Here is a 21,593-nt window from a genome sequence, read left to right on the forward strand (position 1 = left end):
GATTCAAACTTCAGCTTAAATTAATCAAAGAGCAGAGCCCTGATTCCTGCATTTATTTCTCCTCCCATTTCCTACATGTTCAGGCTTCCCACATCCTCTATCCTAGCCTGTCCTTTCTTCCTACCACCTCACCAGTGTGGCTCAAAACCCAGGCTCCCTACCACTCATCTTCCACAATGAAGATGGGCCACATGGAACCAGCCCCTGTGGTCATGCTGTCAGGGGATAGGGGAATGGTGAGACTATCAACATGAAAAACAAAAGATCTATGGCAAACACTACCAGCTACCTATGCCAATATCCATTCTCCTCTTTCTCCTTAGTAACACAACTTTAATTTTTATCAGGGCATGTTGCCACCTGTTTAAACAACTGCATGTTCCAGCCTTCATAGCAACTAAATACAGTTTCTCAGTGTAAAAGCCAAATTCCTTCCAAAGGCCTTCAAATTGTAAGTTGTGAGTAAGTTGCTGCTTATGATGGAACTGACTCAATTGAAAGCAACTACTTAGTACTCCTCTGTTTCTTTCTACCTGTTTTCCTGCTGGCAGCTTGAAACATAGATGTAATATCTTGAACTCCAGCATCTATCTTGTGCCATGAAATATCCTTAAGGAGGGGTACTGAGGCTATGGAAGCATAAATGTCTGAGCCCAGGGTTGGATGGCACACCACAGGGCCACAATGGCACTCCCAGATAACTTAACTTCACATTTTCTTTATCCAAGAGTGAGAAATAATGAGATCTTGTTTAAGTATTTGTTATTTGGGGGTTTTCTGTTACATTGATAACTGAGAAAAGAATGTTCCAGAAAAGAGAGCAGCAAGAGCAAGGGCTCAAGGGCTGGAGCATGGGGCATCAATGTGGCTGAAACAGAGGAAACAAGAGGAAAGTGTGAGATAAGATCAGAGCAGTACTGAAGCCATTCTGCGAAGGGTCTGGAAGGCCTTTGGAAGGCTTTTACACTGAAAGATATGAGGCATCAGTGCAGGGTTTGGATCAGAGGAGTGACATATCACTTCTATTTTAGTGACATCCATCTGGCCACTGTAGTGGAAAAGCATAGATACAAAGAGATCAGGTGAAATATCATGGTGGTTTGAACTAGCATAGTATCAGTGGAGTTGGTGAGAAGTGTCAGATGTTTGATATTTTCTGCAGGCAGAGCCAACAAAATTTCCTGACAAACTGAACATGGATTGTGAGAAAGAGAGGAATCAAGGGTGTCTCCAAAGTTTTAAGCCTGAGCAACTGGAAGGATGGAGTTGTCATCAACTTAGATAGGAAAGACTGCAGCCAGAGTCAGCTTGGGGGTAATGTCTAAAACTAAAACCATCCTTCCTTCTAAAATCTACTCTTTTGTTTAGTGCTATCTCACACATTCGACATAGACCTACACAGTCACCCAGGAAGAATCCCAAAGGCCACCCTTGACTCTTCTCTCTCTAAAATCTCCATAAAGTCCCATCATGTGCTTTGATTTCTATTTCCTATCACATTTATCTACCCACTTCTTTGTCCACAGCCACCACTTTGTTTGAGGTCAGCATCATTTCTCACTTGCATTATTATAACAGCCTCCAAATTGGTGATGAGTCTTCCCTGGATTGAACCTTGCAACATGAGACATCTTTCTAAGCAAACTCCCTCCAATGGCTCACCACTTCCTATTGTCCTTGGATAAGGCACTGAGCACAGTTTGTTAAAACTTTTGGTTTTGAAATAATTTCTGGCTTACAGAAAAGTTGCAGGAACTGTGCCAAAAATTTTCCAATACTCCTCACCCAAATATCTAATTTTACTTCTCTCCCTCTCAATGTCTTTCTTGGTGAATCATTTGAGAATAAATGGCAAACACAATGCCCTGTACCCCTAAATACTTCAGTGTATATCTTCCTCTAAATGACAAAAATAACCTTTACAATTGCAGTACAATCATCATAATCAGAACATTAGCATTGCTACAATATAATTATTTCATACAGGCTTTACTCATGTTTTTCAATTAAGCAAATTATGTCTTTTACAGCAAAAGAGGTGCAAATATACATATAGATGTTGATGTTTCTGGTCCAAGATCGAATCCAGGATTACATACTGCATTCCATTTTCCTATCTCTTTAAGCCTCTATTTCTCCTAGAACAGTTCCTCTGTCTTTACCTTTCATGATCTTGACACTCTGGAAGAGACTAGGTCAGATACTTTGTAGAATTCCCCTCAGTTCGAATCTGCCTGAGGTTTCCTCGCGATTAAATTTAGGTTATGCATATTTGGCAGAAGTGATGTGTCCTTCTCAGCACATACTATCAGGAAGCGGGTCTTTCACACATTTTTAAACCGTCTTCATAATGTTGCCTGTGCTCATGTATTGCCCTCCCCTCTCACCCTCTGCCCATCGCTGCTCCCAGGCTCTTAGACGTAGCCCCAGAGACTCCATTCCAACCTCATTGTCACCTAGTTAATCCACACTGTTCCCCCAGATCTCAGCATAGGGGTCACTTGCCAAGAGATGGTTCCTCAAATCCTAGCCCTCATTTGGGGCCCCTCCTGAGTTTCCAGCACCCAGCCATCATAGCACTTATTAGGCTGCATTGTAACTACCTCTTTGCTTGTTTGTAACCTCTTCTGGACAATAAGCATTTTAAGGTACAGACTGTGTAATGTTCACTATCATTGCCAGCACATAGGCCAATGCCTGGCATATAGTAAGTAGGTGTTAATAAATCGTTCCTGAATGAAGTATCACTGCTGTGAAGACTCCTTGACCTTGCAAGCTTCCTCCTGCATGTTCCCAGAGCCCAGCATCATTCCATTCTCTCTCTCGTGGTATTACTAAATTGTGTACACTCCGTCTTTGCAGTGAACTGGAAAATTCCTGGAACCACATCTGAGTTCTTGCATTTGATTCCACTGCACCTTAATAGACTGAGGAGGGAAGGAAGGAGAGAAGGGAGAGAGGGAGGGATTGGGCTTTTGTTTTAAAACTTTGTTCCTTCTGAGTTTGCCTTGAGCATGTGCAGACTGTTCTGGAGCGTCTCTCCCAGCTACTCCTTCCCCTCATACCCCACTTCCTGTTTACTCTGCCTCCCAGAATCACAGTGGGTAGGGGAGGGGGATGGGAGCCAGTCCAGTTCCTTTAACCTCCTTCCCAATCCCTGCAGGGCCCAGTTCAGGAATGATTGCTTTGAGTTTGAGTTTATGGTCTTTACAAGTCTTTATGAGTGTTATCAACAAAAATCTAAAGCTTCTAGTGTGAGTTTTCATCAGTGCATATACTAACAAGCAGTGAAGTAAATGAAGGTAGAAAAAAGAGGAGAAAGAAAGGCCTGGAAAATCTACAGATTAAATAACCAGTCAGAGCAATCCAAAATTAGTTGCAGTGTCTTATAAAGCCTTAAAGAACAAATCAGGTGAAAGAAAAGAAGCTCCTTCCTCAAGGGTTTCTTTTTTCTCCCTTCCCTGGCCCTCATATTTAATTAACAACTAGCAAACACCACTTCTCTTATTATGATCCTTATGTTCACCGAGACAATATCTAATATGCTTCTCTCCTTTGAAAAGCTTTTATGCTGCATTCCAGACTAACTCATCACCATTCAATGAGAGCCAGGAGTACTAGGTCCCAATGGTAAGGAATCAATGGTGAGGAGCCACTAATCAACAAAGGGGCTGCACAACTGCATCTTTCAAATATTGCTGGTGAGAGGGTAAATATTATAACAGCTGTGGGAAACTCCTTAGCAGTGTTAAATTAAGTTTAGCCTAAAGCTGCTTCCTGACACATTTTAAGTTCAGGCTAAAGATTTCACATAGTGAATGGTAACCTAACTGGATGTGTAAACTGACTGCAATCTACTCTCCTGCCAATCACTGAGTTTTGGCCAATCAGAGGTGGCCAACTGTTCAAACTGTGTTCAAATAAGGCAAACACCGAGCTGTAAACAATCCAGCTGTTTCTGTACCTCACTTCCATTTTCTGAACATCACTTTCCTTTTTCTGTCTACAAATCTTCAACCACTCGGCAGCACACCGGTCTCTCTGAATAAACCTATTCTGGTTCAGGGCTGCCTGATTCACAAATCATTCTCTGCTCAATTAAACTCTGCTAAATTTAATTTGTGTAAGATTTTTCATTTAATAGAAGTTTCTTATAAAGTTAAATCTATACCTATCTTTTGAACTAGCAATCTCACTTCTATGCATTTATCAAAAACAAAAAAGAAAGCCTTGCACTAGAATATTTACAGCTTTGTGCATGATAGCTAAAAGAAATAAAATGAAAACAACTTCATTTTCCATCAACAAAAGAATGAATAAACATGTCATGGACACTTATAAAATGGAAAACTACTCAGCAATAAAAAGGAATGATCTACTGACTGATGCAAGAACATGGGTAAATCTCAAAAATATTATGTTCAGTGAAAGAAGCAAGACATCAAAGAGAACATACTGTACAACTCTCTTAATATGAAGTTCAAGAACAACCAAAACTAATTATATGGGGATAAAAATCAGAACAGTGGTTGTGTGGGAGATGGGGTGAGGAGGATGATTGATCAGAAAGTAACATGCGGGGGCCGGGTGCAGTGGCTCATGCCTGCAATCTTAGTGATTTGGGAGGCCAAGGCAGGTGGAGCACCCTGACTGAGGTCAGGAGTTCAAGACCAGCCTGGCCAACATGGTGAAATCCTGTCTCTACTAAAAATACAAAAAAATAGCAGGGTGTGGTGGCAGGCAACTGCAATCCCAGCTACCTGGGGAGCTGAGGCAGGAGAATCACTTGAACCTGGGAGGCAGAGGTTGCAGTGAGCAGAGGTAATGCCACTGTATCCCAGCCTGGGTGAAGAGCAAGACTCTGTTTTAGAAAAAAAAGAGAGAAAAAAAAAGGCGGGGCACGGTGGCTCACGCCTGTAATCCCAGCACTTTGGGAGGCCGAGGCAGGTGGATCATGTGGCCAGGAGTTCAAGAGCAGCCTGGCCAACATGGTGAAACCCATCTCTACTAAAAATACAAAAATTAGCTGGGTGTGGTGGTGCATGCCTGCAATCCCAGCTACTCGGGAGGCTGAGGCAGTAGAATTGCTTAAATCTGGGAGGAGGAGGTTGCAGTGAGCAGTGATTGCTCCACCACACTTCAGCCTGGGTGACAGAGGGAGACTCCATTTCGGAAAAAAAAAAAGAAAAAAGAAAAGAAGGAGTAAAAAGAAAGAAAGAGAGAGAGAGAAAGATGAAAGAAAGAAAGAAAGAAAGAAAGAAAGAAAGAAAGAAAGAAAGAAAGAAAGAAAGAAAGAAAAAGAAAGAAAGAAAGAAAAGAAAGAAAGAAAGAGAAAGAAAGAGAGAGAGAGAGAGAGAGAAAGGAAGGAAGGAAGGAGGGAGGGAGGGAAGGAAAGAGAAAGAAAGAAAGAAGCAGTAACGTTTTTTAAAGTGAAGGTTATGTGCTGTACTTTGAGGTGTTAGTCATGGCTGTATGCATTTATCAAAACTTAACAAACTATATATGTAATATCTGTGCATTTATTACATGCAATTATATGGCAATAAAAAACAAAAATAATAAATGCTACACAAAAGAATCACAAAATGTTTTGAAAGGAAAGAAGTAAGAATGGTGCACGAAGAAAGAGAAGTTGGGTCTAAGATCTTAATCACAAATACATAATAAATAGTGCTGCTATATTAGAAGCAAGGCTTTTTAGTAATACAATGACAGCACCATAAGTAGTATCTTTTTATGCAGAGCCACTGTCACCAAGATTAGAGCTTAAAAGAAAAATCAAGTTTCCTTCACAAAACAAGACGAAAAGGACCTTTTAGTACTGTTTCAACAGGTTGTTGTGCTAGAAATTCTATTTTAACCATCCAAAAGGCAACAAATGGATTAGGTGCCAAGAATATATAACCTTTTTGTTTCCTGGCCATATGCTAGATACCAATAGAAAACTAAAATAAGTTTCTTATTGCTTCTGCAGGAAATTCTCGCTTACACGGTGGCTTAAAACAACACAAGATTATTATCTAACAGTTCTGGACGTCAGAAGTCTAGAATGCGTCTCACTGGGCTAAAATCAAGGTGTTGGCAGGGCTGCACACCTTCTCAAGGCTTTGAGGAGAATGTTTTCTTGCCTTCTTCAGCTTCTAGAGGCTGCCTGCATTTCTTGGCTCATGGCCCCTTCTTCCATCTTCACAGCCAGAAGTGGCAAATAGAGTCTTTCTCATGCAACATCCCTCTGATTTTGACTTTTCTACCTCCGACTTCCATCTTTTAAAGGACTTTGTGAATACACTGGATCCATCAAGGACCCATACAAGGCCATAATCCAGGATGATCGCCCCATCTGAAGGTCAGGTGATTAACAACCTTAATCACATCTGCAACCTCAATTATCCCTTGCCATGCAAGGTAACATACTTACAGGTTCCAATGAATGGAACGTGGACATCTGTGGGGGGCCATTATTCTGTCCACCATGCTGAGTTTTCACAGCATTGTAAAATTTTACTTTGAGCACCTCTCTCATCAACCATCACTTCAAATCCTTCTGTTCTCTATGCCAGCCATCAGATAAATGTTTCCAAAGGTTCCAGGTTTATTATAAGCGGCTACTCAGGTAAATGAGATAGAACAGATCCTGCTCCACAGATTACATTCTACTTTCAATTGTTTCCATTTAGTTCTACACTATCCTGAAATTTGGAAAAGAATGTCTCTGTTCCAGTTATCCATTGCTGTATAGCAAAACCACTAGTGGTTTAAAGAATAAAAATATTTTGCACATAAGTCTGAAATCTGGGCAGGGTTCAACGGGGACAGCTTGTCTCTGCTCTACTTGGCGTCAACTGGGGTGGCTTGAAAGCTGGGGGCTAGAATCATTTGAAGGCATCTTCACATGTTTTGCAGTTGATGGTGCCTGTTGGCTGGGACTTCAGTGGTGCCGTCAGCTGGAACACCTACAGGTGGCCTCTCTGTGTGACTTGGGCTTCCTCCCAGCATGGCAGCTGGGTTCCAAGAGCCAGCATCTCAATATTGAGTCACATATCTCATACAAGAGGATGATATACCACCTTTTATGGCCTGGCCTTGGAAGTGACAGCCACATTCATTTTGTCAAGGCAGCTCACAAAGCCCCACCTAAATTCGATTGGAGGAGACAGAGATTCTACTTCTTGAAGGAAAGTGGCAAGGTTGTAGAAGTACATGCAGGGTTGGAAATAACTCTGCATCCAGTTTTAGAAAATACATTTTGCCACAGACTCTCTGCCACTTTTTCATTCCCTCGTTTTATCTATATATCCTCCTGTTTCTTCCATTCTATTTGTCTCCTCTATATAATATCCTCCCCACCCCACCCCCATCTCCTTTTGCCCCCTACCCCTTCTACCTCAACATCAGGCCAACTCTGAGTTGGTGAAAAATAGTTTCATAAAGTGATGGGAAAATACTATAACACACCCACAAGAGAGGTATCTAACTGCTGAAATCAGGGAGCATTCAACCATTTTGGTTGACCAACAAAATGACCATGTTGGTTGATCAACAAAAATGGCAATTTCATATGCTTCTACTTAATATTTGTTGCCGTTCAAGTCAGAGAAAAAGGTATCAAAGCTGGCTATCAGAAGAGAACAATTTCTTCCCACTTAGGTTTCCAATGGCCAGGAATGTCCTGAAACATATTTTGCCTTTCTCCATCACTCCTGTTACTTACACTGACCCAGGATCAGGGAGTGGGGAATAACATCTGGAAAATCTGGAAAGACTATATTAAACAGGCTTGGCTTGGTGCCTCCCTTTTTCCACATGGAGCCAATATGGCTGCAGGGAGCAGGCATTTTCTTCGGCTCCCATATCCACTAGAAGAAAAGGGCTGCGGGTCCCTGAGATTCCTCCCAGACCCCACCCCAAGAGTTAACCACTTAAATTGGCACTTCCCCCAAAACATTTAAGCTATGAAGAAATTATCAACAAGTACTTATCACAACAGAAACAAAATTATATCCTCAAAGCATCTGTGAGTTATAAGCTGCAATATCAATTAGATGTTATAAAATACTACACCTTCTTTTGAATTACCAAACTGCACTAACCACACTCCTTGCATTCTACACATATTTTGGCTATTATAGAACATGTATGTGTTCTTTCACAATGTCTACATTTCATTTTTAAAATCAGGGCTTAAAATTAATATTGCATTGTGAACAACTGGACAATTTTAAATACCTTGGTCAGAACTAGCAATGTGGTACTTTCATTTTCATCTTTCCTTGACTACCAAACAGGAAATCTCCTCAATTAGATATCTAAGACGGGAGAAACAAGGCCATTATCCAAGGGCACAGCAAGTTCTGTCAGGTATTTCAACATGGTGGAAGAGTAGTCAGGTTTTAATTGGCCCTATTGAGCTCGCCCACAAGCTACCTCAGCAGTGTGGTATTCAAAAGGGGGAAAAAAATAACCCTACAAAGTTAGTTTCTATCTTTGACAACATCAAATGAATCATGTCCAGTTTCAACTGAATGCTCATTGATAAAAGTGCACATATCAACACTAGTAATATTGATATTGAAAAGTAAAATAGATTTTAGAAAATGCCCCACCTCCAACATTGTTTATTGAGCTAGGTAAAATAAAGAACTGGTTTCTATGTTTTGCTAGTAATTTCCTAGTCTTTATTATCTACCGTGTGTGTAACCACAGTGGAGAAAGTGTTCTCTAGACAGTCCAAGGTCAGAAAGTTCTCATGTGCAGCCCTGTTCTTAACTAGGTGATGAGGATATTCTACAACCCAAATTCTTACCAGTTTGGGATTATTCAAATTGGGCACCTTGGCAGATACGTTTTGAAAACTGCTGGGCAAAGCATTCTGAAAGAATAGACAAAGAAGTAATAAAATATAACAAAAAGCATTGGAAGTTACAAAAAAAAAAAAAATGTTTCTCTTTAAAATACAGAATGCCAAAACAGGAAGGATTGATAAGATACTCGTGGTTTTAGGGCACTTCTTTAGACAGATTCACAACTCTCCATTTTCTGCTTTAACTTGACCAAGACTTTTAACACTAAAAAGAAAACAGCTAACTCAACCAAGAAAAAAAGAAAAAAAGATGAAAGACTATTTGGGGAGCTGAAATCCTTGTGGTTGTAGGGATATGTATCTGAGTCTGGAATAGCTACCTTTGCTGCAATCACCACTATTCAAGTACTGAATAGCAGCTGGAAGAGTTCTGTGTACAGATGTGGGTTTTTTTTTCCTCAGTCAACATTTTATTAATTAAATATGTTTCTTCAATGGAGCAAGGTGACTCCTGAGGTATGTGGGTATTAGGGAGAAAAAGCACAGAATCCTCTTTTGTTGAAACCAAAAAAGACCTTAAGGCTTGAGCTGCTTTCACCTCTTGTTTCCTTTCTGCAGTCTTCAACCCCTTTGTTCATCCTGAAACCCAGGGAGAAAGGGCAAGAGAACAAACAGGAATCTCCAGCCTCTGCTCCATCTCCTTATTTTCCTACCCAGACTCCATTCTGCACCATAAAAGGCCTTGTGTGCACAAATATGGACAGCCCAGTCTGCATGTCCAAGCTCCATCCACAGCTCCCCACCAAGCCCCAGGCCTAGGGGTGCACAGTCAGCAGCTCATCTGCCAGTGGAGAATACACCCAGAACAGATACCTATGAAATCCCTGGAATGGGCTCAGAGCCATTTGGACAGGGAACTCTGGGTATCCAAGTGCCCAGAGTGTGGTCTAGAAGTAGGGACACAGTTCTGGGCATTCCTTGGCTCTGAGGATTCTTTGCCCCATGGAGAGTGGCAAGGCCTTATGACGGTCAGAGTTGGGGTCTTGTATAGTGGAGAGTCCTGGGCATGAGATTTGCGTGCGTCAAAAGATAATATTAGTTTTCAGAGATGAAAACAGTTGTTGGTAATACATTGTCATCATGTCCACCACCTATCAGAAAGTTCTACACAGCTCCAAGTAAACTAGCTAGAGGCCTAGTGAAAGTGCTCGAATTGACTCAAAGAACAATCTTTGCATTTCCTCGAGTTATTTAAAAAAAAAAAAGACTATGCCAGACTTAAAAGAAAAAATAAATAATTTTAAGTTTAAATTATCTTAATAATTAAAGCAATTTAGCCTTGATTAGAAGCTACATAAACTTTTCAACTTTAAAAAGACTAGTAATTAATGTTAAGAAACAAATCCAATATGCTACATCTTTAGAGTTTTCAAAAACTTGCAATCAAGTTTTTTTATTAGTTGGGAGCAAAGCATTATCTCCAAAACTTTAAAAGAAAACATTCCTTCTGTCATTATTGTATCCAAAACTCTTCAAATTAAATAAAAGAAAGATGCAATGATTGGTAAAAATGTACTAGATGTACCATCAAAAGATAAATAACTTTGGGAAAAAAGGTACATTGCATGAGATTTGAGCTCTGAATCCACCAGAACTGTGTCCAATTTGCAAACATCTGAGAACCATTGGCAATGCAGAACAGAGGGAGGAAGGGACTGGGGGAGGGAGAGAGACAAAGAGGGAGAAAGAGGGAGACGGGAGAGACACTGTTTTTCAAATGATTTTTGCTCAGCAACTAAAAATAAAGGGGAAATGATGAGGCATATGCAAATGCCAATAAACTTCATTTAAAAATTTTAAAAAATGTCAACAGAAGGCTAGTTTTCAAGTGGCTCAAAAGTGTAATTATGGCATGTTCTCTAACAAACTGTTTTCAGGTTCACGGGAAGAGTAAATTAGGCCAGACCACCAAGAAATATTGGATAAATGTAAAACACGAAAATCCCCATGTGAACAAAGCAGAAAGCTGTGTTTAGGGGCAAAACCAGGCTTTCTCAGAAGCTTTGGTACAAGATTTTGATGTAAAAAATTCTTACATTCTTATCAAATGTAAATATCTGGAGGGTAATCAATTGCAACCTAAGCTGTTCCTTTTTGCCCAGTTCATCTCTCTGTGCCTTCCCCTTAGTCATAAACTGCCATGGAGTTGGGCACTGTCAACTAGCAACAGTATGTCTGAGAGCTCTCTGAGGGGTATGCCACACAATGTATTCAATTCTTAAAATTCAACTCTATTCAACTCCTAAAATCTATAAATGACTTTGAGATTCCTCACGAAAGACCTTCTGAAAATATGAAGTCACTTATTGCTTTACCTCAAACGTTCAGCAAAATTTTCAATAGCTTGAGAAGCTTTAACTGGAGAATCTTTTGGGGATTTGTCCTAATTTTGTTTCACAGTAAGTAGTTACTACTAGTAGAATAGTATTTACTGGGCCCAGAAACCTTATTGGTTCATAAATATCCCAATGCTCTTTAACAGCGAGCATCATTATTCCTAGGTCAGAATCACTGTTTATATATAAAAAGTCTCTTACATGAAGAAATACTTTCAAAAATAAAGTTAAAAATTGATAACTCTTTCGAGTTTAGTTTTGCTATCTACATGTACTTTTCTGTATTATATATACTGCAATAATATTCCAAAAACAACTTTCAGTGAATGTCCCCAAAGTGCTTGCTATCACTTGCCCAAACTGTGAATTTATTTATTTAGTTTTATTTTATTTTATTTTTTTGGTTTTAAGTCAAGTTCTCTTTCATGGCTTTGAGAAAGGAGATCGTTTACTTGTTGCTTCACGTATGTAATTAAAATTATGCTTTTCCTTAAAGTGGACACATTGTCCTAAGCCTCATATATTCACGAAGAATGTAGGGTGGGAGCAGAAATGGAGACATGAAACAACATTTAGATTAAGAGAGAAAGGTGCAGGTCAGCAGGCCCAAATCCCCACAGGCAAGCAAACGGACAAAACCAAGAGAGCAACATGAAAGGTTTTCAAGCTTGAATTGAGGAACAGAAGCAGCAGAGGAGATGATTGGAGCAGTATTTGTTTTCCCCCCAAATCTAGAAATTTTACTTCATACAATTTACTACATACTGACACTAGCCAGTGGTTGTAAACGACCATTTACTTGGTGTAAAGAACTTAATTTCAATATAAAGTGACTCTGGGCAGCATTGGTAATGCTGTTTGAGTTGTAGCCACTGTAATTGTGAATATTAACTGAGATAGTGAAACATGGTGTCAAGTTTTCTATTGCATTTTTTCAAGTGGAAAAGTTAACTAAATGGTTGACGCACACAAAGTGGTGGAGAAATTGTGCATATGTCATTTTTTTGCTAAAACCTTTTGTTTCGAGCTATACTGCTTTGAGATCTCATTTCAGAAGGGCATAGTCTTCAGCCACAGCTGTGATGGTTGTAAACGCTCACAATTGGGCATTCTTAGGGATTTTTTTCCATCCCTGGGGTTTGCAAGTGTTCACTTAAAGCATGCCTAAAATGGTTGGCTTCTTGTTTGCAAGCCAGCTGATAATGGTAGCAACCAAAGACTCCAGTGTTTAAGCATATGAAAGACTCTGCTCACTTGTGCTAGAAATAACAGCATGTACAGTGAAGATTTAAGAAAAACTTAGTGGCTACTAGATTATTCTTAGGACTCTGCATTAACTCTATAATGTTATTGGGTTTTTTTAAGCATATTTGTCAGAGAAATGTAGTCAATATGCTAAAACTGAACATGTATGAAAGTTGCTTAAATGTAATCACTGTAAACATCAAAAAAGAGAGAAACTTGTAAAGCACTTCAGTAGTGTCTAAAGAAAATTTTAAGCCTCAAACGCTTTATATATAGTCTCATTTAATTCTCACTGCAACTCCATGAAGTAAGCAGTGTAGTTACTATTATGCCTGATTACTAATGTGGCAACAGGCTTGGAGTTAAATGCACACAATTAGTTAGTAGCAAGAGGATTTGCACACAGTTTCTGGCTCCAAAGTCTTTGAAAGTCTTTGTATTTCTACCATGCGGCCTTTTTTTTTTTTTTTTTTTTTTTCAGTTTCCTTTATTTTTTGCTTACACTTTGATATTTTAAAGGGGACACAAGACAAGAGGCTGTATGTCTTACATTTGGTGCCGCCTAGCTTATCTTTACACAAATTAAAGATTAACTTTCTTTGGCAACTGGCAAGCACCCATCTTGACACTTCCCCATTTTTTTTTCACTGCAGCTAAGAGCTGATAATAGACTTGAGCTGCCCCTGCCCGCCAGCACCACGAAACATTTTGCTTGTTTTTTAAGACTGCAAACTTATGTATATTTTAAATTCAAGCCCTATGAGCTTAGAGAATGCCTCATGACTTCAACAAATTGATCTGACATTTATCCCCCCAAACAAATAATGAAATAAAGAATATGCAGAGCATATTCTTTTACCCTTCCCACCATCCCAGTAGAGCATCATAATGGCATCTAAGCATTCCCAAGGGCTCCACAGCAGCCTTGATCAGAACTGCTGTCCACAATTGCAGACTGGCTCACTGAAAAACTGGAAGCATTACCGGACGCCGCTCAACAAAGCTTAGCCCTTTTTGGAACTAGTGAAAAAAAGTCATCGATCATGTTATAATGCATTTAAATATCTACTCAGATAAACTTAAAAACCTGTAAGGTGTGTGCACTGGGATTAGCTGGTCTTCCCTTTCTAATTTTCACTTCTCAGTAACCAAGTGAAATTTCAGCCTTGTTTTTATTGCCTCGAAACACTTTAGCTTGTACTTGAGCTTCTTAAAAAATTCAAAATATTAATTACGCACTCCAGTAAGTTAGCCAAATTGGTTGAAAGATACAATATATGTACCTTCCCAAATACTCTAAATATTTCTGAACTTGTTGAGATGTATGGTCCTATCTTGGTACTGAATTAGAAATAAAGTTTGGAAGTAAATTTTGTCAGTACCTAGTTCCCAAACAAAGCTAAATACTCGCATAGATGAATATCCACCACCATGAAACACCAGAGAGAACACAAAATTTACTTTTGCTAGTAAATCAATTGATTTTTATTTAACGATGAAACCATTCATTGGCAGATTAATGAGGACCAGACGCTTGTCCAGTTTAGTTGACACATTTGCTTTTTTATTTTTTAGAATATAGTCTACATCTGGATTAAAAAAAGTTTTAAATAAATTTAAGACATACAACAACAGTGGAACCCTTCATCATTCTATGTACAACACGATAGAATGTCAGTTGGTTCCATTTCGGTTAAGTCCACTTTCTCATAATAATGTTATTATTTTCACTGAGTGGCAAGCTTCGTACAAGCCGGCGAAATGCCAGCTTATACACGCTGGGGTGGGGGTGGGGGTGGGGACGGGAGTGGCACGAAAGGGATGGGGTGGGGGTGCCACAGGACTACTATACAGTGTAACAGAAAATCATTAATAAAGTAGTACCGATTACCGACAGACAGTGCTGTTTGTGCGCTTATCACAATGGAATCGCTGAAGTTTCAGAGCAAGAAGGAGATTCGAAATACTTAACACAGGGCCAATGTTACAAAAAGAAATAGTGCAAACAGGAAAACTGATGCAATCCTAGCAACGCCTGGGCCTCCACCGGCCCAACCGCAGGGCGGCGGGAGGCTATGCGCCCCGCCTTCCCCAGCACCCAGCTCCGGGCTGCTTTCCCAAGTGTGGCAACCCAGCGCCGCGCCCTGGTATGGCCCTTCTCGGGCCCTTCTCCTCTGAAAAGAACAGAAAAGAAACCCCAGGAAAGGCACAGGCTGAATGCAGGGCGTCAGCCCAGTCCCATTCCCACCAACATAGAATGCAGGCCCCCTCCCAGGAGGTTCCTTGGGCCCTCCCCTCTCCGGCCACCATTTTCTTCTCTCTCACACGAGGCCCCCTCCTCCACGCAGCCCCACCGCGCCTCCTGCACGTACGCAGCCCCCCAATTTGCAGTCTGCCCTTCCCGCCCCCAGCCAGGAAAAACAAAAAAAAAGCTTTGAGGAATGAGAGAGGGTGAGATGGGTCGAAGAGGGTGCTGGGCAGCCGCGGGCGCCACGCCTCAGTGGCCCCAATTGCCGAAGCCGATCTCCTGCTTGTATCTGTTAGTGAGGATGTTGGCTTTGCGCGTGAGTTTCGAGAGCACAGTGTGCAGCCCGCGCAGGTGGTAGTGGAACTGCTGCTCCAGGTCTTCTTCGCCGGCGTCCGCACCCTCCAAGTGGCCCAGGTCCACCAGGATGTCCTTGGACTTCCAGGCACTGCCCTCCTCGCTCCCAGCTGGTGGAGGCGGCTGGTGCAGGACCCCCCACTCGATGTCGTTGCGGATGGACTTGAGCAGCACGTAGTGGCTGTACATGTCCCGAGAGGGCGCGAAAAAGCTGCCATTGGCGCTTCCTGAGTCGGGGACTGGGGGCGTGCGCTCCTCCAGGCAGCCGCCACTGCCGCCTACCTCCACGCCGACATCGTTGTCTAACCCGGGGTCAGCCAGGGGCACGTCGCGCAGCAAGCTGGGCACCATCACCGTCTGGTCCATGTTGTTCACGGCGCCGATGAAGCGATTCATGGCGTTAAAGAGCGAGTGCTTCTGGTTGTAGGTGTCGCAGATTTGCATCATGGTGGCCGCGCGGGCGCTGGAGCGCAGGGACGCAGAGGCACGGGGATGGTCGGCCGGGTCAAAGCGATGCCCGCCTTCACGCTCTCTCCAAGGCCCGCGCTGGGGGCCTGGCTATAGCCGGTGTGGCGGGATTCCCGGCACTCCTCCGCCCTCGCCAACTCTCGTCTCGCTGGCAGACCGGCCCTGCGGGATGGGCGGCTTCTCCTGGCTTTGGCGTCCGGAAACTCGCGATGGCTGAGGGTGGCCTGTGGGTCGAGCCCTGGCCTGTTTGATACACAGAGACGAAAGAACAGATTAGATTATTCACCCGGCTAGGGGGCCTGGCGCCCTTGCCCGCGCGCACCCCCTTCTCTGGCTACAGCTCGCCCGGGACGGCGCCTGGGTGGCTCCCCGCGGCTGGGCATTCCCACCTCCTCGCCCACTTAGGGCCGCGGGGAGAAGGGTGTCCCCCCACCACCACCACAACTTCTCCCTCCGAAAAGCCTGAGCTCAAGCAACCACGCTGGCCGGGGCAGAGATGGGGCGGGGACACCCACCTCCTCTTGCGTCTTGAGACTCTCCTGCTCGTTGGCAATTCAGTGTTCCCGCTGCAAGCGGCTACTACCCAAGGGCGCTGCTGCGGTCAGTGGCCGGACTGTGACTGCGGGCGGCGGTGACTGCGTTGACCCCCTACCCATCCCAGGTGCTCAATTTATAGTCCAGGAAAGGTGTCGCCGGTGCTCAGGGCCACCCCTGGTGTCTCCTCCTCCCGCCTCCCCCGGCAGCACAGAGATAAAAGGCCCGGGCCAGGATGACCGCGAGTAACACTCGCCCGGCCCTTTCTACAGCGGGGGCGGGGCGCGCCGGGCCAGCTCCGCCTCTCGCCTGATACCCGGGCTGAGGGAGGGCGCCAGGGCAGGGCAGGGCAGGGCAGAGGAGGAGGGATTGGAGCAGCTGGACCCCGCCAGCACCAAGTCCTGGGCAGGCCAGTTGGAGGAGGGCCGGGCACTGCGAGGGTCAAAAAGGCGCCGGCGTCCCGACCGACTGGAGGGTGGGATGGCATGTGGGGGCTGGGCGGGCCTTGCGTGCGCTCCCGGGGTGGGGTGACTGGAATGCACGTGTCTTGGTTGCAGAGTGAGCCCCTCAACCCCGAATGTGGAGTGGCCGCGGCCGGGAAACAGGAACCCGGGTTTATTATTAGCCGTCGGGGGAGAGGGGCCAGCAGCAGGTACAACACCATCCTGGGACTCTTACGTAAGAAGGGTGGCCGGGCATGCTGGGTGCACGTGGACGCGCGATGCTTCCGCAGTGGCCCTGGCCTTGGTCAGCTATTGGGGGAGGGGAGGGTCAGAAGCTTTTGCCTCCCTCCCGGCGGGGCGGGATCTTTCCCAATCTTTCCTGTAACAGTGGTTGCCAGGGATGAAGAGGGGCACACTATCACATCTGCTGATTCTTTCAAGAGCTCTGAAAGTGGCAACGGGAAGAAGTCAATTTTTGTCCAAGTCGGCTACACAGTGATGCTGGAGAGCCTGGGCTATGTGGCCTTTTGGCTGCCAAAAGGGCAGGAGAGGGTGACAGTAGTTAGGTCTAGTCTTGGGTGTCTTTCACCATTTAACAGAGAAGTGAGGAGGTGTCCAATTATTTTTGAGGGTGCATGTGTGAAGCATTCCTTTCAAAAGATAGTTCTTAAAGCACTGGGTCATTTAATAGGGGCTAAGCTATGTACCGAATCTCTCGATTTAACTTTTAAGAGCCTTGCACCTTGAATTTCACTTTGAGACTTCCAAACCACAGCCTATTTAATTTTTCCCGTCTTATGTCCCTTGCCATATTCCTCATCCACCAGTCCTCTCTGACAGTCCTACAATTATATTCAATAAGATTCAAGCTTCTCATTTTAAATCCCTTTTCTCGGCCTGGCTCGGTGGTTCACGCCTGTAATCCCAGCACTTTGGGAGGCCGAGGTGGGCGGATAACGAAGTCAGGGGTTCCAGACTAGCCTAGCCAACATGGTGAAATTCGGTCTCTACTAAAAATACAAAAATTAGCCGGGGGTGATGGCTGGCGCCTGTAATCCCAGCTACTCGGGAGGATGAGGCAGGAGAATTGCTTGAACCCAGGAGGCGGAGTTGCAGTGTGCCGAGATCTTGCCACTGCACTCCAGCCTGGGCGACAGAGCAAGACTCTGTCTCAAAAAAAAAAAAAAAAAAAAAAAAAAAAAAAAAAATCCCTTTTCTCTAAAACCTAACAGGGGTCTCTGTCCCTAGTACAGTTTTTTCCCACAGGACAAAAAATGCCAAAGGAAGGGAGAACATAATAAAGGGGTTTCTTTCTCTCTCTCTTTCTTTCACATTAAGACTTATACTTAAATATTTTCCATAGAAAACCATCTTCCTAATGGTCTTTTGAATGAAATTCTGGCTTGGTGCCACAAGGACTAATCTGTTGGCAAAAAAAAAAAAAAAAAAAAAAAAAGTCAGTGACCCTTGGAGACAGAACCAAGTCTGGGGACCCACTACCCCAAAACTTATTAGCTCTAGATCATAGCCCATGTTTTCTTACTTGCAAAACTGGGATAGACCTATCAGGGTTTTGAAGGAAGATCAATGGAAAGAAAAATATAGAGGGATGGGAGGCGGGGAAGCATTATATAACTCTGAAGCATTAAAATAATTTCACCTTCCCTCTCTGCACACATAGACTTAGAAACTTTTCTAGCCTCAGTTTCTTTATCAAAAAAATGGAGCTTGTTCCATGGGCCGTGCCAAGGATTTCTATTAAGTTCAAATAAGATAATGTAAATAAAAATCACTATGTACATTGTAAAGTACAAAGATTAATTATACTTGATATAGGACCTTATCATAGTGAGAGGTGTTTATGTGAAGAGTCAGAAACCTTAAAAGTGTGGAAATCGGCTATGATGAGCCACAGATCCTTCCACCCAACTCCCAGTTCTTAAGCAGGAAAATAATATAAAATATGTCCAATGAGATTGAAAGAGCACTGCAAGAGGAAAACTCGAGAAAAACAGATATACAGTTTCTAGTAGCTGGTCTTCTCATAAATTAAAGCATACTTTGTCCCCCTTCTTGGACCCATTTGGTATTTTAAGAAAGTATGCACCCGGATGAAAACTCGGTATTCAGACTTAAGTTACTAAAATCTTGCCTCTTTTTCTCTTCTTCCCAGTTCCAACAGTGTGATAACTCACGGAAAACAGAAATCCATTGGATCTAGCAAAAGGATTCCACCCAGCAAAAAACGCCAGCTTGGAAGACGGCCCCTACCTAACTCCTTCCTTCTGGCCTCCACCCTTCCCCTGATACGTTTCCTTCAGTCTGGTCTCGAGATAACCCTTCATCCCCCAGTTTCTTGACTCTGGCCGCTGTTCTTGTACATTTCTTAAACACTTTCAGAGAAAGATGGCTCAGGCACCTGCCTGCAAAAATTCCCAAACCAGGCCTCCCAGCTCCCCCAGACCCCGCAACAACTCACACCCACCGGGGTAACTCCAGAAGGAAAAGGTCCGCGGGCCAAAGCTCTGGGCCCTTGGAATCACCCCACCACCGCCCCTCTGGCTTCAGCCAATCAGAAGCCGTCAGAAAATATTATGCAAATGAGTCCTGAGGCTCCCGCCAGTCACAAGCCGCAGAGCCCTCCCCCACGCAGCATCCTCTTTCACCCCAGCCCAGCCAAGCTGGCTGCTGCGTCCCTGGCAACCGGCGCACAGCCAGTTCTCCCCTATGCTTGGCTGTAAAAAAATTAAAATGGTTCCCTGGGGTCACATGGGAGGGGAGCAGGCTGGCCCAGGCCTAAGGAAGGCTGGCAACCTCACTGATTGCCCCAGGCACCTTCCCTATCCCGATCTGGAACAAGCTGGAGGTGCCGAGCCTACTGCCGGATATTCACTTTGCCTCCAGAAAACAGTAGTCATGCGTTGAACAAATAACTTTTAAGTCCTTGTAGCACGCCACCAGCCTCAAAACAAGAGGCCTTTGGTCTCTGCTTTCTATCCTATATGCTAAATTCCCGGCAAAAGCCTTGTCTAAGGTACCCACCCCAACTTCTTGGTTCACAATTCTAGATCTTTTTTTTTTTTTTTGAGACGGAGTATCGCACTGTTGCCGGGCTGGAGTGCAGTGGCAAAATCTCGGCTCACTTCAACCTCTACCTACCGGGTTCAAGTGATTCTCCTGCCTCGGCCTCCCGAGTAGCTTGGACTACAGGCGCGCACCACCACGCCCAGCTAATTTTTATATTTTTAGCAGAGACAGGGTTTCACCATCTTGGCCAGGATGGTCCCGATCTCTTGACCTCTTGATCCGCCTGCCTTGGCCTCCCAAAGTGCTGGGATTACAGGCGTGAGCCACCAGCGCCCGGCCGGAACTCTTAAATTCTGGTTCTTAATTCCCACTCTTTTACTTAAGCAACCTGAAAATCATGCTTTGCTTGCTCATCTCCCCAAAAATGTCCACAAATTATCCCTTGTACTGTGTCCCTTGGATAGTTTAGGGGGGAAAATTACATTTTAAAAGTGACCAGAAATCCCTAAACAAAGTAGTCAGCAAGAGTAAACTGGTGCAAGAAAGTCAGACTGGATAAAGAAGAGATCTGGCCTAGAACTGGAAGAAAGATGATATTTTAAGGCAAGAAGCCAGCCCAACCCGTGATAGGAGAGATCCTGGATTATTTTGAGACTAGACTTAGAAGGATCCACTTCATGAAAAATGTCCTAGAAATATGACAATCAGACTCTCCTGTTAAAGGCCATGTAGTCCAACCATCCACTTGTGCTGAAATCGCTCACAACATCCCCACCAAGTGGTCGCCCTTGCCCACATTCTTGTATTTTCCGTTCTCCAGTGTTCTATCTTTTGGAGCTCTACAGAAGGCCATGAAGCACACCATCAGATGTTTGAAGGTAGATATGGTCTCCTTAAGTCTACTATTTTTCAAGTCAGTTATCCTCAGTTCCTGTAGCCATTCTTCATGCTCTCTTTTGAGTCGCTCATCCATCCTAGTCACTATCTTTAGAAGTAGCTCTGGTTTGCTTTTGAGTGTGGCCCCTCTCATTCCAAATACCATCTTTTCTAGGACAAAATGGAGTGGCACAGCCACTTATATTATTGTGAATGGTAATTTTTCTAGGTCATATTTGTTGAGCACAAGTGCTTGGAATTTAGACATGTTAACTCAAAAGACATGTTAACTCATTTTAACTTCACAACCACCCTGAGAAGAAAGCAAGGATCAAAGAGTTTAAGGGCCAAACTGTCAGAACTGGAATTTGACCCAGTTTTCTGATGCCAAATCCAATGTTCTTTCTACTACTCAATAGATATCTACTGCTTATAATACTGCCTAACATTTAATGGACTTATTTTAACAGCTATAGATATATGCTGCCATCTATACAACAAAATTTTGTGTACCGTAGTCTTGAGTAGTGGGGATTTTTTTGGACCAAAGTACAGAACTTTATATTATCCTACTTAAACTTTATCTCATTAGATTTAGCCCATTAGTTCAGCCTGTTTTATTATTTTGGGTCCTGATTCTGTGCTGTAATGCACTTGGATCTTATCCATATATTTGATAACTATTCTATATATTTATCCAAGTTATTGATAATAAGTACCAGGCACCACTGGGCAAGAGGCAAATTGCTGTAGAACATCTGGAGAGCTCCTTCAGTTTGATATCAGTCCATTAATTGGCACCTTTTGGCATATGTTGTTTCAGCCAGCTATGAATCATGTTAATTGTTCAGTCATTCAGCCTATATTTTTCTTCTTGACCACAGGATATTATGAGAGACCTTGCTAAGTGCCTTGCTGAAGTCCCAAGCTAATAGCCAGTTTTCTTCCTATGGAGTCAAGAAGAAGGGCATTTTTGTCATATCCACGAAGAAACCACCATCACATGATACAAAAATGCAGAAATAGCACCGTAATAATCTGAGTTAAGATGGGGAAGGGAGTGTATTTCATTGTAATTGTCCTTACAGGAAAAACCATCATGAATATTTAGTTGAGAGAAGGTAGACAGAAAAACTCCAAAACCTAAGAACAGGGAGTAGTGAATCTGCTGGCTTCAGACCTACTTTCAGGTTTTGGAATGT

General features: G+C 43.3%; 1 protein-coding gene across 1 annotated transcript; it reads right to left on the reverse strand.

The window, feature by feature from the left end:
• Positions 1–13,897: 13,897 nt before the first annotated feature.
• MID1IP1 (MID1 interacting protein 1) lies at positions 13,898–17,911 on the reverse strand. The gene is made up of 2 exons (XM_007991403.3): positions 16,027–17,911; positions 13,898–15,754 (listed from the first exon to the last, which is right to left on the reverse strand). Exon 2 carries the CDS (start codon positions 15,488–15,490, stop codon positions 14,939–14,941), a length of 552 nt encoding a protein of 183 aa, XP_007989594.1. The 5' UTR covers positions 15,491–15,754; positions 16,027–17,911; the 3' UTR covers positions 13,898–14,938.
• Between the last annotated feature and the right edge of the window lie 3,682 nt (positions 17,912–21,593).

The sequence above is a fragment of the Chlorocebus sabaeus genome, chromosome X, assembly GCF_047675955.1.
Source record: "Chlorocebus sabaeus isolate Y175 chromosome X, mChlSab1.0.hap1, whole genome shotgun sequence".
Taxonomy (NCBI): Eukaryota; Metazoa; Chordata; class Mammalia; order Primates; family Cercopithecidae; genus Chlorocebus; species Chlorocebus sabaeus.

What these genes read in the sequence shown, in the direction of transcription:
- MID1IP1 (XM_007991403.3), bottom strand. Translation starts at nt 15,490, where the DNA reads ATGATGCAAATCTGCGACACCTACAACCAGAAGCACTCGCTCTTTAAC.